At 32.5% G+C, this 11,749-nt stretch overlaps 1 protein-coding gene across 2 annotated transcripts; it reads left to right on the plus strand.

The window, feature by feature from the left end:
* The first annotated feature begins 156 nt into the window (after window positions 1-156).
* On the plus strand, window positions 157-10,849 carry LOC149735554 (ras-related protein Rap-1b-like). 2 transcript variants are annotated; one of them, XM_089878766.1, is made up of 9 exons: window positions 157-293; window positions 1,541-1,620; window positions 1,768-1,836; window positions 2,276-2,332; window positions 2,782-2,922; window positions 4,468-4,562; window positions 5,646-5,691; window positions 6,067-6,175; window positions 9,588-10,849. In XM_089878766.1, the coding sequence occupies exons 2-8, from the start codon at window positions 1,564-1,566 to the stop codon at window positions 6,154-6,156; spliced, it is 555 nt and encodes a 184-aa protein (XP_089734892.1). In that variant the 5' UTR covers window positions 157-293; window positions 1,541-1,563; the 3' UTR covers window positions 6,157-6,175; window positions 9,588-10,849. The 2 variants fall into 2 exon arrangements, with proteins under 2 accessions (XP_089734892.1, XP_089734893.1); XM_089878767.1 differs by lacking the exon at window positions 6,067-6,175 and adding an exon at window positions 6,335-6,440 and having other exon boundaries at window positions 9,588-9,946.
* Window positions 10,850-11,749: the final 900 nt, after the last annotated feature.

Consider the following 11,749-nt stretch of genomic DNA (forward strand, 5'->3'; position numbering starts at 1 on the left):
CAATTTAATCTTTTGCATTGCTGTTATAAAATTTCATTGTCTTCAATTTAAACCATGTTTAGACTTGTATTTAAACATTTTTATACAAAGCAAAAACACTTGTTGTACTTAAATGTATGTATATATATATGTATATGTATGTAGATTGTTTAGTCTATTATTATTACAACATAATATATGAGACCATTATAATTACAGAGCTTGTAGTTTTGTGTATACTGTTGGACTGTTGTAAGTAGCTGTTGTATGTTAAGCGCCATAATTACACAAGAAAGAAAAGAGATTAATTTAAGGTTAGTAAGGTTAATTGAATGTTGAAACATTTGTATAATTTAGGTACAAACCTCATTATTGATGTGGATGCCAATACGTTTAAGCTGTGCTGTGTGTAATGGGTTTTGTAATTAATTATTAGATATGGCTGTGCCGGTACAAGAGTATGATTTACTGTCACAGGATTCTGGGTGTTTTTTTTCAGTTTTTAAACAAAGCATTTTTCATGTCTGTTTTATTTAAGCTGTTGGTGTAGTGGTTAAGAGGAACTTTTTATTTTTAAGGAACTGATACTTGTGGAGTTGTGGTTACTAGGCCCACTGTCTTCCTTTGTTGGTTCATAACAGCAACACTTGTGAATAAACCCTTTACCATTCAGTCTGCGCAATATGACAATTCTTTATAAGATCTCAGCAAGCAAAATAGGAAATAACACTTTTTACATATCTATTTTAAAACAGATTTGGTTCATTGACATTGTTTAAAAAATAACATGTACGACCAAGGCGTGCAAAACTAAAAGTTTGTAAAAAAAATTGCGCTGCACCGATCATACTCAGCAGACGGTTTAACAATTCTCTATTGAAAACCCTTTTCCAAAAGTTTATGTATATTATTTATTGACATTGTTTAAAAAATAACATGTACGACCAAGGCGTGCAAAACTAAAAGTTTGTAAAAAAAATTGCGCTGCACCGATCATACTCAGCAGACGGTTTAACAATTCTCTATTGAAAACCCTTTTCAAAAAGTTTATGTATATATTCATTGACATTGTTTAAAAAATAACATGTACGACCAAGGCGTGCAAAACTAAAAGTTTGTAAAAAAAATTGCGCTACACCGATCATACTCAGCGTTTAAAAAATAACATGTACGACCAAGGCGTGCAAAACTAAAAGTTTGTAAAAAAAATTGCGCTACACCGATCATACTCAGCAGACGGTTTAACAATTCTCTATTGAAAACCCTTTTCAAAAAGTTTATGTATATATTCATTGACATTGTTTAAAAAATAACATGTACGACCAAGGCGTGCAAAACTAAAAGTTTGTAAAAAAAATTGCGCTACACCGATCATACTCAGCGTTTAAAAAATAACATGTACGACCAAGGCGTGCAAAACTAAAAGTTTGTAAAAAAAATTGCGCTACACCGATCATACTCAGCAGACGGTTTAACAATTCTCTATTGAAAACCCTTTTCAAAAAGTTTATGTATATATATGTGTATATATAAATTTTTAAATATTGATTTATCTTTTCAGATCCCGGTGACAAAGGTCTAGTAATGAGGGAATACAAGCTTGTTGTGCTTGGCTCTGGGGGTGTGGGGAAAAGTGCACTGGTAAAGTTATTTCATATTTCCTTTACATGTTATCCCCGTTAGGTTAAACAAATAATAAATTGTCTGCTACATGATAAACCATGTTTTTTATTTGTATCCTGTTTGAAGTCACAATGATGATTTTACAAATTTTGTTTCGTTTTACAGACAGTTCAATTTGTCCAAGGAATCTTTGTGGAGAAATACGACCCCACCATTGAGGACAGCTATAGAAAAGTATGTTAATGTGTTTCTTTTTAAAAAATAAAGTACTGAAAAGTATAATCTGGCTTATAGACTTAAGTTTATGCTTTTTTATGTATTTTGTTGCATTTCTTATCGTATAGCTAAGTTTTAGAGTTTCATTTAGACTAAATTGCATAAAATGTTCAATTTTTTGTAACTTTTAAGTAAATGATAATACAAAAGTTTTTGTTATACAACATATTTGTCGGAAATATGTGTAATTGAGTAGATAAGTTGATATAGCTAGTCTTAGTAAAGTAATTCTAGTATGTTGTGTGTGCCATGCTATTCAAACCTACAAGAGCTACACTGAAATTTATGTTTTTGAAAGTTCAACAAGTAAAAAAATCTATGCAAGTTAAATATTCAAATTCAAAACATATTTGACATAAATTTTTTCAGCCGATAACTAAAATTAATATTTTTCCAGCAAGTTGAGGCAGAAAACCAGCAATGTATGCTTGAAATTCTTGATACTGCTGGAACGGTAAGTCTCTTTTTTTCTTTTATGTAGATATTATATAATAGGAATGAATGAATGAATGTCACTTATTTATCCTCGCAGCAAAAGGTGGGGCAGTGTTATTGTTGTAAAATGGGTGCTGTTCACTGGTGTACTTTATATACATTTGTATGTGTAATGTGTAGATTGTTGCTTAATGTTTGAAAGATGTTATTTTTTATGTATATTCTTATGCTGTATTGTATTGTGTATTGTGCTTGTTTAGAGCGTATTCTATTTTTCTAAAACTTCGTTTCAGTTAAATAATGCTAAAAATGTAGGAAGAATTTTTTGCTATAGCAATTTACTAAAGATATATTGTCAGACAGTGTTAGTTTTACATGGAAGAAATCAAGAAATCCTAATTTTAAATGCCTGAAAATGTGTATATATAATTTAGATACACTACTTTATCAATGCACTAAATGTTTTAGGAACAATTCACGGCAATGCGAGATCTGTACATGAAGAATGGGCAAGGGTTTGTGCTTGTGTACAGCATCACATCTCAAGCCTCGTTTAATGATCTCACTGACTTAAGGGAGCAGATATTAAGAGTAAAAGATACTGATGAGGTAAGTGGAACATCCAGGGTCTTGGATTCGTAAACTGTGTGCAATATGACAGGTTTTTATGTAAAACTGTGTGCAACTTAGGTTAAAATGCCAAAAAAGTATCATAAAATTAGTAAATAACCCCATTTTTTATTATATATGTCTTATATAAAATTCTCAGACTTGTATCATATAAAAACTTTGTGTAATGCTAACGTAACAAAAAAAATCTGGTGTGGTCTGTGACTGTAAAACAAAATATTTGGAGTTTGACAATATCTTTGGTAACTAACATTAGGTTCGTTTTTATTTCCTTATAACCTGTTGATTACTTCACGCTATTCAAAACTAAAAAGAGCGGCGTTGGTATAAACTTGTCAGTTTATAAACGGTTTGTCAACTGAACGTTATCTGCGTTTGTTGTTTTAACAGGAAGTTTGTCAACTGAACTGAATGAAAAATACTACTGTGTGTTTTGAATTAGTGTGTGCCACCAGTACTACATTAGGTTAAAGTTGATTTTGATGTAATATAATAAATCAGAGTTTAAATGAAAGATTTTACCTATATATCACATTTCATCATTTAGCTAAAAAAGCGCTCTTTACATTTCAAGATTCATATTTTGCACTTTTGCAGTTAAAGTATTTATTTAGTTATATAACTCATCCTACTCAAATAACTAAACATAACTTAACTTAGTCCAATAACTTAACTTTCTTGTGTTTGCTTTTGAACATGTTTCATAGACTGTATATTAGTAGGATTTCTCATGTGTTATAGGAAGCTGAATTCCCTGGTGTCCTATATATGCCTTTATATCAGCCCCCTCTGTGTGTCATCAAATATTATTAAATTCTGACAGCGCATGTCACTAATGTGCTACCACAGATAATAGGATATAGCTTGGTCAAGTGTTTTATGGTTTTAGGTATAATAAAGAATTGATCAATTTTTTTTAAAGTTTTTTTTTACTTAAACACTTTAAACTCTTAGCTGCTTAAGAGATAATATGTGTTGTAAGTCTAAGAAAGTAATTACTTATATATGAATATGGGTTAGAATTAACAAATTACAATTGGCATTTTATAATGAATAGGTCGCTTTTGGGGACTTAGTGTCGAACCTATACAAACAACTTTTCTTAAACTTTACATTGAGATTGTGATACTTAAACAATAAATTAAAAATCTCATTGGTAAAAAACTAAGCATTAAAGCCTAAAAGCTGCGGCAAACAATCGTGGTATTTTGATTTATATAAAAAAATTATTATATATTTGTGTCGAGATATAACTAACCTAATGTTGATGTAACCGCTTACTGCCTATCTTTTTCATTCTTAGCAACCAACAAACATTTTTGCGATTTAAACTTAAGTTTGCCTCAAATTAGGTGTTAAAGGCTGAAGAAACTATTCGTTTGTAAACACTCAAACTAAACTATCACACATTTTCATGTGAAATAACTTTCCTATTTATGAATATTGATATAGTGACTACTGCTTATCTTTTTACCCAATTCAAGTATAAAGTTAATGATAATATATATAACTCTTCCATCTCAGGTTCCCATGATATTAGTTGGAAACAAATGCGATTTGGAAGACGAGAGGATTGTAACAAGAGAGCAAGGGGAACTGTTATCTAGGCAGTGGCATTGGTAAGTTAGATAGATCTGTGTATGTAAATTTATATTAAGAGATATTGATATAATTTGCATTGCGTACACTGCAACAGAATACATTATCCTAATCAAATGTTTTGGCCACTGCCTGCTATTTTGAGTAGGCCTTTTTACTTTTATTGTTGGAGCTGTTTTTGATGTGTACGAAAATCTATTTTAATAGTAAAGGAAATAATATTTCGATTTCTGTTTTATACTAGTTACGTTAAAAAGAATTTATTTTAACTTGCCATTGTTAAAATAACCCAGACATTAAACTGACAATATTGTGTGCTTGTGTATAATATATTACTCTTGTGGTCTATCTGTGTTTTTGCTGAGTTGCTTAAAAATGATGTTTTTCTGACTAAACGTGAGTCTGTTATTGGCTTTTGCTCAAATGTTTATTTAACACCTGTAACCTTGGATGTGTTGTGTTGGTTTTGTTGCCGCTGTCAAACAATAATATATGGTATAGGTCTAAGATTCTTATTTATATTTTAATATGGTACGAAATATGCAAATATGTGACTCTCACTACCAACTTACACTTTAAAATTAAATCCTTGAAATAACTGAGCAAACCTAATATTTTAATAATATTCATGTAAAACTACATACATCATATGTATGTCTGTTGGCATGGAATCCAGTTGGAAACAGAGCAAATAGAATATCCAGTCATATGCTCTTATTTATTTTCGTGGTTTCTGTTGACTTACTTATCCATTGTTAGTTTAAGAACCTTATAAGTTGAAGGAAGTGTTTTAAGTGGCTTAAGGTGTTTTTTTCAATTGCCAATAATGACGTATTATATATAAGTTTCAAACTATCAATGTATCACTAAGTATAAAGCTTATGTATTACAGTGTGTGTAAAAATAAAAAAGAACTCCTCAAGTAAACTACTTCAAAAAATCTTATATTAGTAGGGTGGGGCAAAATAGGACACCTTTAGCACATAATATCCAAATATCCTGATCATGTTTCAAACAATTAACATCAGTCTATGTGAGTTGTGAGGATATGGTTTTAGAATTATTTATTTTTTATATTTCTTAATTTCCATCTCAATTTGCAGCTCCTTCATGGAGACTTCAGCCAGGACCAAAATCAATGTTGAAAATGTGAGTATTTTTTTATTTCAGTCTTAACTTGTTTACATCTAAGTCAATTTCACTTTTTAATTTTTTAAAAGCGCCAAACAAAATGTTTTTCAAGATTTTTATAGATTTTTATTATCTTTTTAACTATAACTTAAGATATTTTTGGTAGATGGTTTTTGTACAGCTAATGCATACATCCACAAATGTATAGTTTTCGATAAAAAAGTAGTTTATTAACTCAACAAAAAAAAAAAAACTGATCTGTCTTACTATCTCTGGTTACACATTTAAAATATGTGTTATTTTTATTCCAAATTTTTGTGTTATTCTTTTATACCAATGGTTTAAAAAAATATTCCTAAATGTAAAACTATTTCTCCTGAACCTGGGGTGTAGATTTTTTTCGACCTAGTGAAACAAATCAACCGAAAAACACCAGAACCTAAGAAGAAAAAGAAGAAAAACTCTGGTTGTATTGTTTTGTAACCTTACCCTAACCAGCTCGGTAAGTGCTGGTCAGAAAATCACCATCAGCCGATGACGCTTCCGTAGTTTTGACCGTTTTTTTCGCATTTTGTGCCTGTTGTGCTTGAATGCAGCAGCTTGCGTTGGATCACAGCTTGAAAAAGTTGTAAGCTCTAGTTCATGCTTTTGCATTTCATAGGCATTCTTCGAATTAGTCAAACAAATCAATTCAAAACAACCACCCCCTGTAACCAAAGAAAGCTGTTGTTGCAATATTCTATAGAAATCTTTAGCATTATTCCCTGGTAAGTTGTGCATCCCACGCTGCTACAGTTGCCTTACAGTAACACGCATGTTGAAACGTATGTTTTCAGTTGGTGAAATACATTGAAACGACAATCAAACTGTTTTAATGCTTAAAAAAAATTGATCTACAAAAATTTCAAATTTTTTTTGTTTTTAAATTCTTCTTCTAAAAATGAAATGCTTTACTAATAAAAGGTTGAGCTGTAGCAGTGGGGTTTGGGCAGCATGTGCACTCAAAACTTCAGTTGTTCAAGATCAGACGTCAGTTTTATTTCTTCAAGTCGTTATTATTTTATTTTTGTTCCCCTTTCAAATCCCCAAAGCTTGATTTGCATGGCAACATGGTATTTTGTTTCGGTTAACTTTTCAATCAGTAAATTGGGCATTTTTTGGCAGATTAAATTTGTGAATGTTCACGAATCTGTGAACTTGGGAGTTTTGGTTTACTGGCAATGTATTTCAAAATCGGAATACTTGTCTTTGTATATTTGGTGATTCTGTTGTGAAATATAAACCACTATAAATAGTTGCCTAACTTTTAAAAAGGCCAGAGATGCATTGACTGATAAAAACCCCTTTTGACAACATTTCTCCAACTAGTTATAACATGTACTGAATAATGTAAAAAATCCTGGGTTTACTTGCCCACCCTACCACCCCATGTGTGGTGCCTATACTGATACAGCAAAAATGCTATAAACTAAGATTCTCCAACCCTTGTATGGAGAAACTATCTGTATCACTTTGGCGTGATCGATTAGATTTTGAGATTTGTGTTTTTACGGTTTTAACATAGCGGTTTATGGTAATGGATCTTAAGTACTTTACCTATCCAGCTAAGTTGTATTGATTGTTGGAGCCTTAATATTCATATTAAATGGAATATTATCAATTTTAATAATATGTCATTGGTATTGGATAAGACAACACTTTATACTTTTGTTTTAATAGGAAAACTGAAATAGTTTTTCATATATTTTCATTAAAAATTAAATTAGTTTCATTTTCCCTGCAAATTCAACTGAACAAAATCCTTTCAAAAACTGGTTACCGTTGTTTGACAATTTGACTAATTCATATTAACACTTAGTGGTAAAAAATGTTTTTCCGATTTCAATATATATAGTTGTTACAACCTAAGTTTTTGTAGTGAAATTTTGATGTGCCTTAATATGGTGCGGAATGTACATGCTGTCACCACACCATATAAACAGCACTCATACCTAACCAATATGCTGCCATAGCAGTTTTCTGCCTATTCTAATAGTACATGATTCAGTAAACAATATTATGCTATTCCATAGTTAAAAAATTAAAACACATTTATAAATTTAACAATAGCCATAATTCAAAATTTTCTAAATTTAATTTTACTTTGTGGTTAAGCTGGCCATTTAATTCTCACATCCATGTTATGCCACACCGCAGTATATTACAGAGGGCTGTATTATATTTATATACAGCAGTGGTGACAAGGAAGTAGGTATGTTGGCCCACATTGTGTTATGTTAACGCTTGATAAAAATAACAACTGCCTCCGCTCACTACAGAATATTACCTTGTACATAAATAAGTTTAAAACCTGTCAACTTTCATTAGAGGAGTATTTACACATTTTATGGAAGGTTGTTTTACCTGAATTCAAGTTTCGGTTTTGTATATTACAATAAAATATCTGTTAAAGCATCTTTTCAAAAATTGAGTCTAGTTGTTATTTTGTGGTCAATATTAAGTTTATATACCAATTTTGTAAATTTCTTTGTTCTGTAATATGTGTTTAAGTATGTGTCACATATTTGATTCCGAATGAGATTAGTTCAGGCTCTTATCCCAGAACAGTTAATTTGTTGTACAATTTTAATTTGTTGTACGTTGTCTATATACTATACTGTATAGGTAATGTATTTGTTTCAACTCATTGAATTGGTTGTCGTTTTGTATTACAACGGCATTTCACATATGCGTGCATGATACTATACGCGCACGACAACGCATTTAAACATCAATCATTTTGATTGACAGCGTCAAAAGTTGCATGGTGATTTCTGACCTTTTATACTTTACTTTATTTCAAATTCTAATTTTCCTTTACCGGTTGCTGTGGGAACAAACGCGTCTACCGCGTTTCCGCTTCCTCTGGTTATGCGATTATGACGTAACAAACACAATAAAGCACGTGGTGCAGTACGCAAAGCCGAGATTAAACTAATTAGGCGTCAAATTTTCTCCCACTTAAAACCAACCAACCACACACGCAAGACTTTAAATCTTGAATCAAGTCACTAAGTCACCCATATGTTATATTGTGTATTTCAGTGTATACATTTCTTATGTAAAGAAAGAAAACCGGATCAGTACGCTGACCAAAAAATGTGTATTGTCTCAAACCCGTGTTAAAAATATTAACGTTTACGAACGAATGTAGTTCACGCTTAAATTAGGGGTTATTAATGAGTTATCCGATAAAAAACACAATTTCCCACAAAGTTACATACGTAGTAACTCGTAAGCAGGCACGAGATATATGAAACAGAACACCCGTGTAATAAACAACGACTGTCATTGCCCCGCCACGTGAGGATAAATAAATGTGATTCATTCACACAATTTTCACAACAGATTAATGTTAACATATCCATCTATGGCCCACAGTAAAGCATGTCCGTACAAGTATTTCTTAACTCGACCCAGCCCTTTAAGTACAACACCTGTTCTATAATATGTGACGTCACAATCTATGGGAGCGAAACGGGATATGACGTCATCGCCAATTCCTTGCTTTGTAAATTGCATTACATCATCGTTTGTACATCGGCAACCGCTGACCACCTTTGACACCTTGTACATATATGTATACGTAAACTACTATATTCAGTTTATTTATATATGGGAATATGTGACGTCTTAGTTAATAGTTATACCTTATAAAACATGGGTAAACATAGATTTGGTTAATACGTTGTGAAGTTTTAAAACACCTTAATGAAAGAATGAAACTTGATTATCCTCACGTGTCGGGCCAACGCCGGTCGGTATAACACTAATGTTCTGTTTTATACACTTTGTGCCCGTTTACGAATTACCACATACGTAACTTTGTTGGTAAATATTTTTCCATTTTTTTAACTCTTGTTTTCCCCACCCAGGTGTCCTTACTTGTGATTGGTTAGTTCGTCCCTTGTTTCCGCCAATCACGTTCGAACCGTTTAAACAACATCTCGTGACCGACGGTTCCGCATCACCGAGCCATCCAATAAGCAAGCGACATCGTTTAGCACGAAGCAAGCATTGCTTCACTTTTACCTTTTTTCATTTTTTCCATAGATTTGCTTTGAAACGGATGGGCTTTAGTTTAATCATTATTTCGCAGTGTTTCGCTCTCACACCAGGGGAACCACCGCTACGTATCTAACACAACGATAACTAAACCCATAGTAAATAATTCTTCGTATTTATTATCCTGTGTTAAAACCGCACCACCGACCGAATGACGTCATGAGTTGCCCGCACCAGTTTTTGTGTGCGTTACGTCACGAATAATTATGACGTCGCAAATGAACAGAATTGCATAATTTCAGCAATTACTCGTTTGGATTTAATTTTTCCGTTATAATTCGAATTGGTAAAATCTTCATATTTCGGCTCGGGCAATTCGTAACAAAATATCCGCATGCGTTCATAAAGACACCGCTACCCTCCCCAACCCCCGACTGCCATGGTGCTTAGGATGAACTGTGGTTCGCTTGGTGAATTAATTTATTTGTCGGATCGTGTGAAACCTTTAATCGCATCTAATCTATTAAGCAGAAAGCGTAAAATCATTAACTTGATGATTTCGTCCGCATAACCCCTTCAACCTTCTATAGTTTGATCAGTGTTTTGTACATATACCTTTGTGACGTCACACTTGACCATTTCCACCCATAGTGACGTCATAATGGAGTAGTATGGCGCAAGAATCCCCCAACTCTGCTTGTATAAAGATCCCTCCTACAACGACCACAAAGGGTTATATTTTCGCCTCTTTATTTCCTATACGAGCAAGTACGCATTTCCCTTTGCGATTTTATTGCATATAACGTCGTTTAACCTTGCTGTTATCCAACCTAAGTAACTGTTTTTTTTCATCACTTTAAATTAACTCCTTCGCCTAGAAAATAGTTTTAGAAAATCTCATATTTTCATTTGTAACCTTGAACCTAGTCGAATAACACAGCGTAAGTTCTATTGCATTCTAATAGTGTTGCATTTTAACGCGTAGCGGTGACACAACTGCTGCATTCTTCGCCTTAGATTTGGTTTCAAATTAGACGGTAGAATCTTTTAACCCACTCCTAAAATATGCTTTTAATTCCGAGTTGAATGTAACGATTTGTACATAAATAAATAAAGTACCGGCCTTATAATATTTTCGAGTTTTTTGTTGTGTATAATACTTCAGGAAAGATGAGATACTTCTAGGACCCAAATTATATATGTTTTGTAATTTATTTTTTACAACTAACAAAGTTGTTTTAGAGTCACATGGACGGTTATGTAGTTCTGTAAATATTCTATGTTTACTGCCATTTTAGGACCAGAAAAGAGATTAAAACATGTCTCATCTTACCCCATTCTATACTGTAATTAATTAACTGGTAACCAAAGAGTACCAGATTCGATAGTTGCACCACTACGAAGAAGTGTTTTTTCGCCATAAAACTTTGTAAACATTCTATGTTTACTGCCATACGTTAGGACTAGAAAAGAGAATATAACATGTCCCATCTTAACTCATACTAAAAATATTTAACTGGTAACCAAAGAGTACCAGGTTCGATGCTCGATGGTTCCACCATTATGAAGAAGTGTTTTTGGCCATAAAACTTTAACGGATATTTCCCCAACCTAGTGGTCACTAATAAATTACCAAATTCAGGGAAACGAAGATTTTTTTCAACTTAGTACACATATATGTGTTAACTGTTAATTGAGCACTCAGTCTACGAAGTACGTCTGTAGTGTTATAATGATAGTTTTTACCACCAAAGTAAGTAACTTCAGTTTGTTATGGAATTTGAAAGCAAACGAGGTTGTTCTGTGCAGTTTAAAAATCGAGAGAATAAAAATCGATTATGTAACAATCCTTGGTGTCCTAAACAAAACTCTCTGTGCCTAAAACAAAATTCGGTGTCGGAAATAATTGTCTCATTAAAGTCATTAAAGCGATGGTGATCTGTTCTTAAAGTTGTCCGTTTTGTTAAAAACAGAGAGTATAGTAGGGTGGGGGAAGATGGGACACCTTTTTATTCTATTTTCTTGTCCCATT

This window comes from Ciona robusta, chromosome 5, assembly GCF_009617815.1.
Source record: "Ciona robusta chromosome 5, ASM961781v2".
NCBI classification, from domain to species: Eukaryota; Metazoa; Chordata; class Ascidiacea; order Phlebobranchia; family Cionidae; genus Ciona; species Ciona robusta.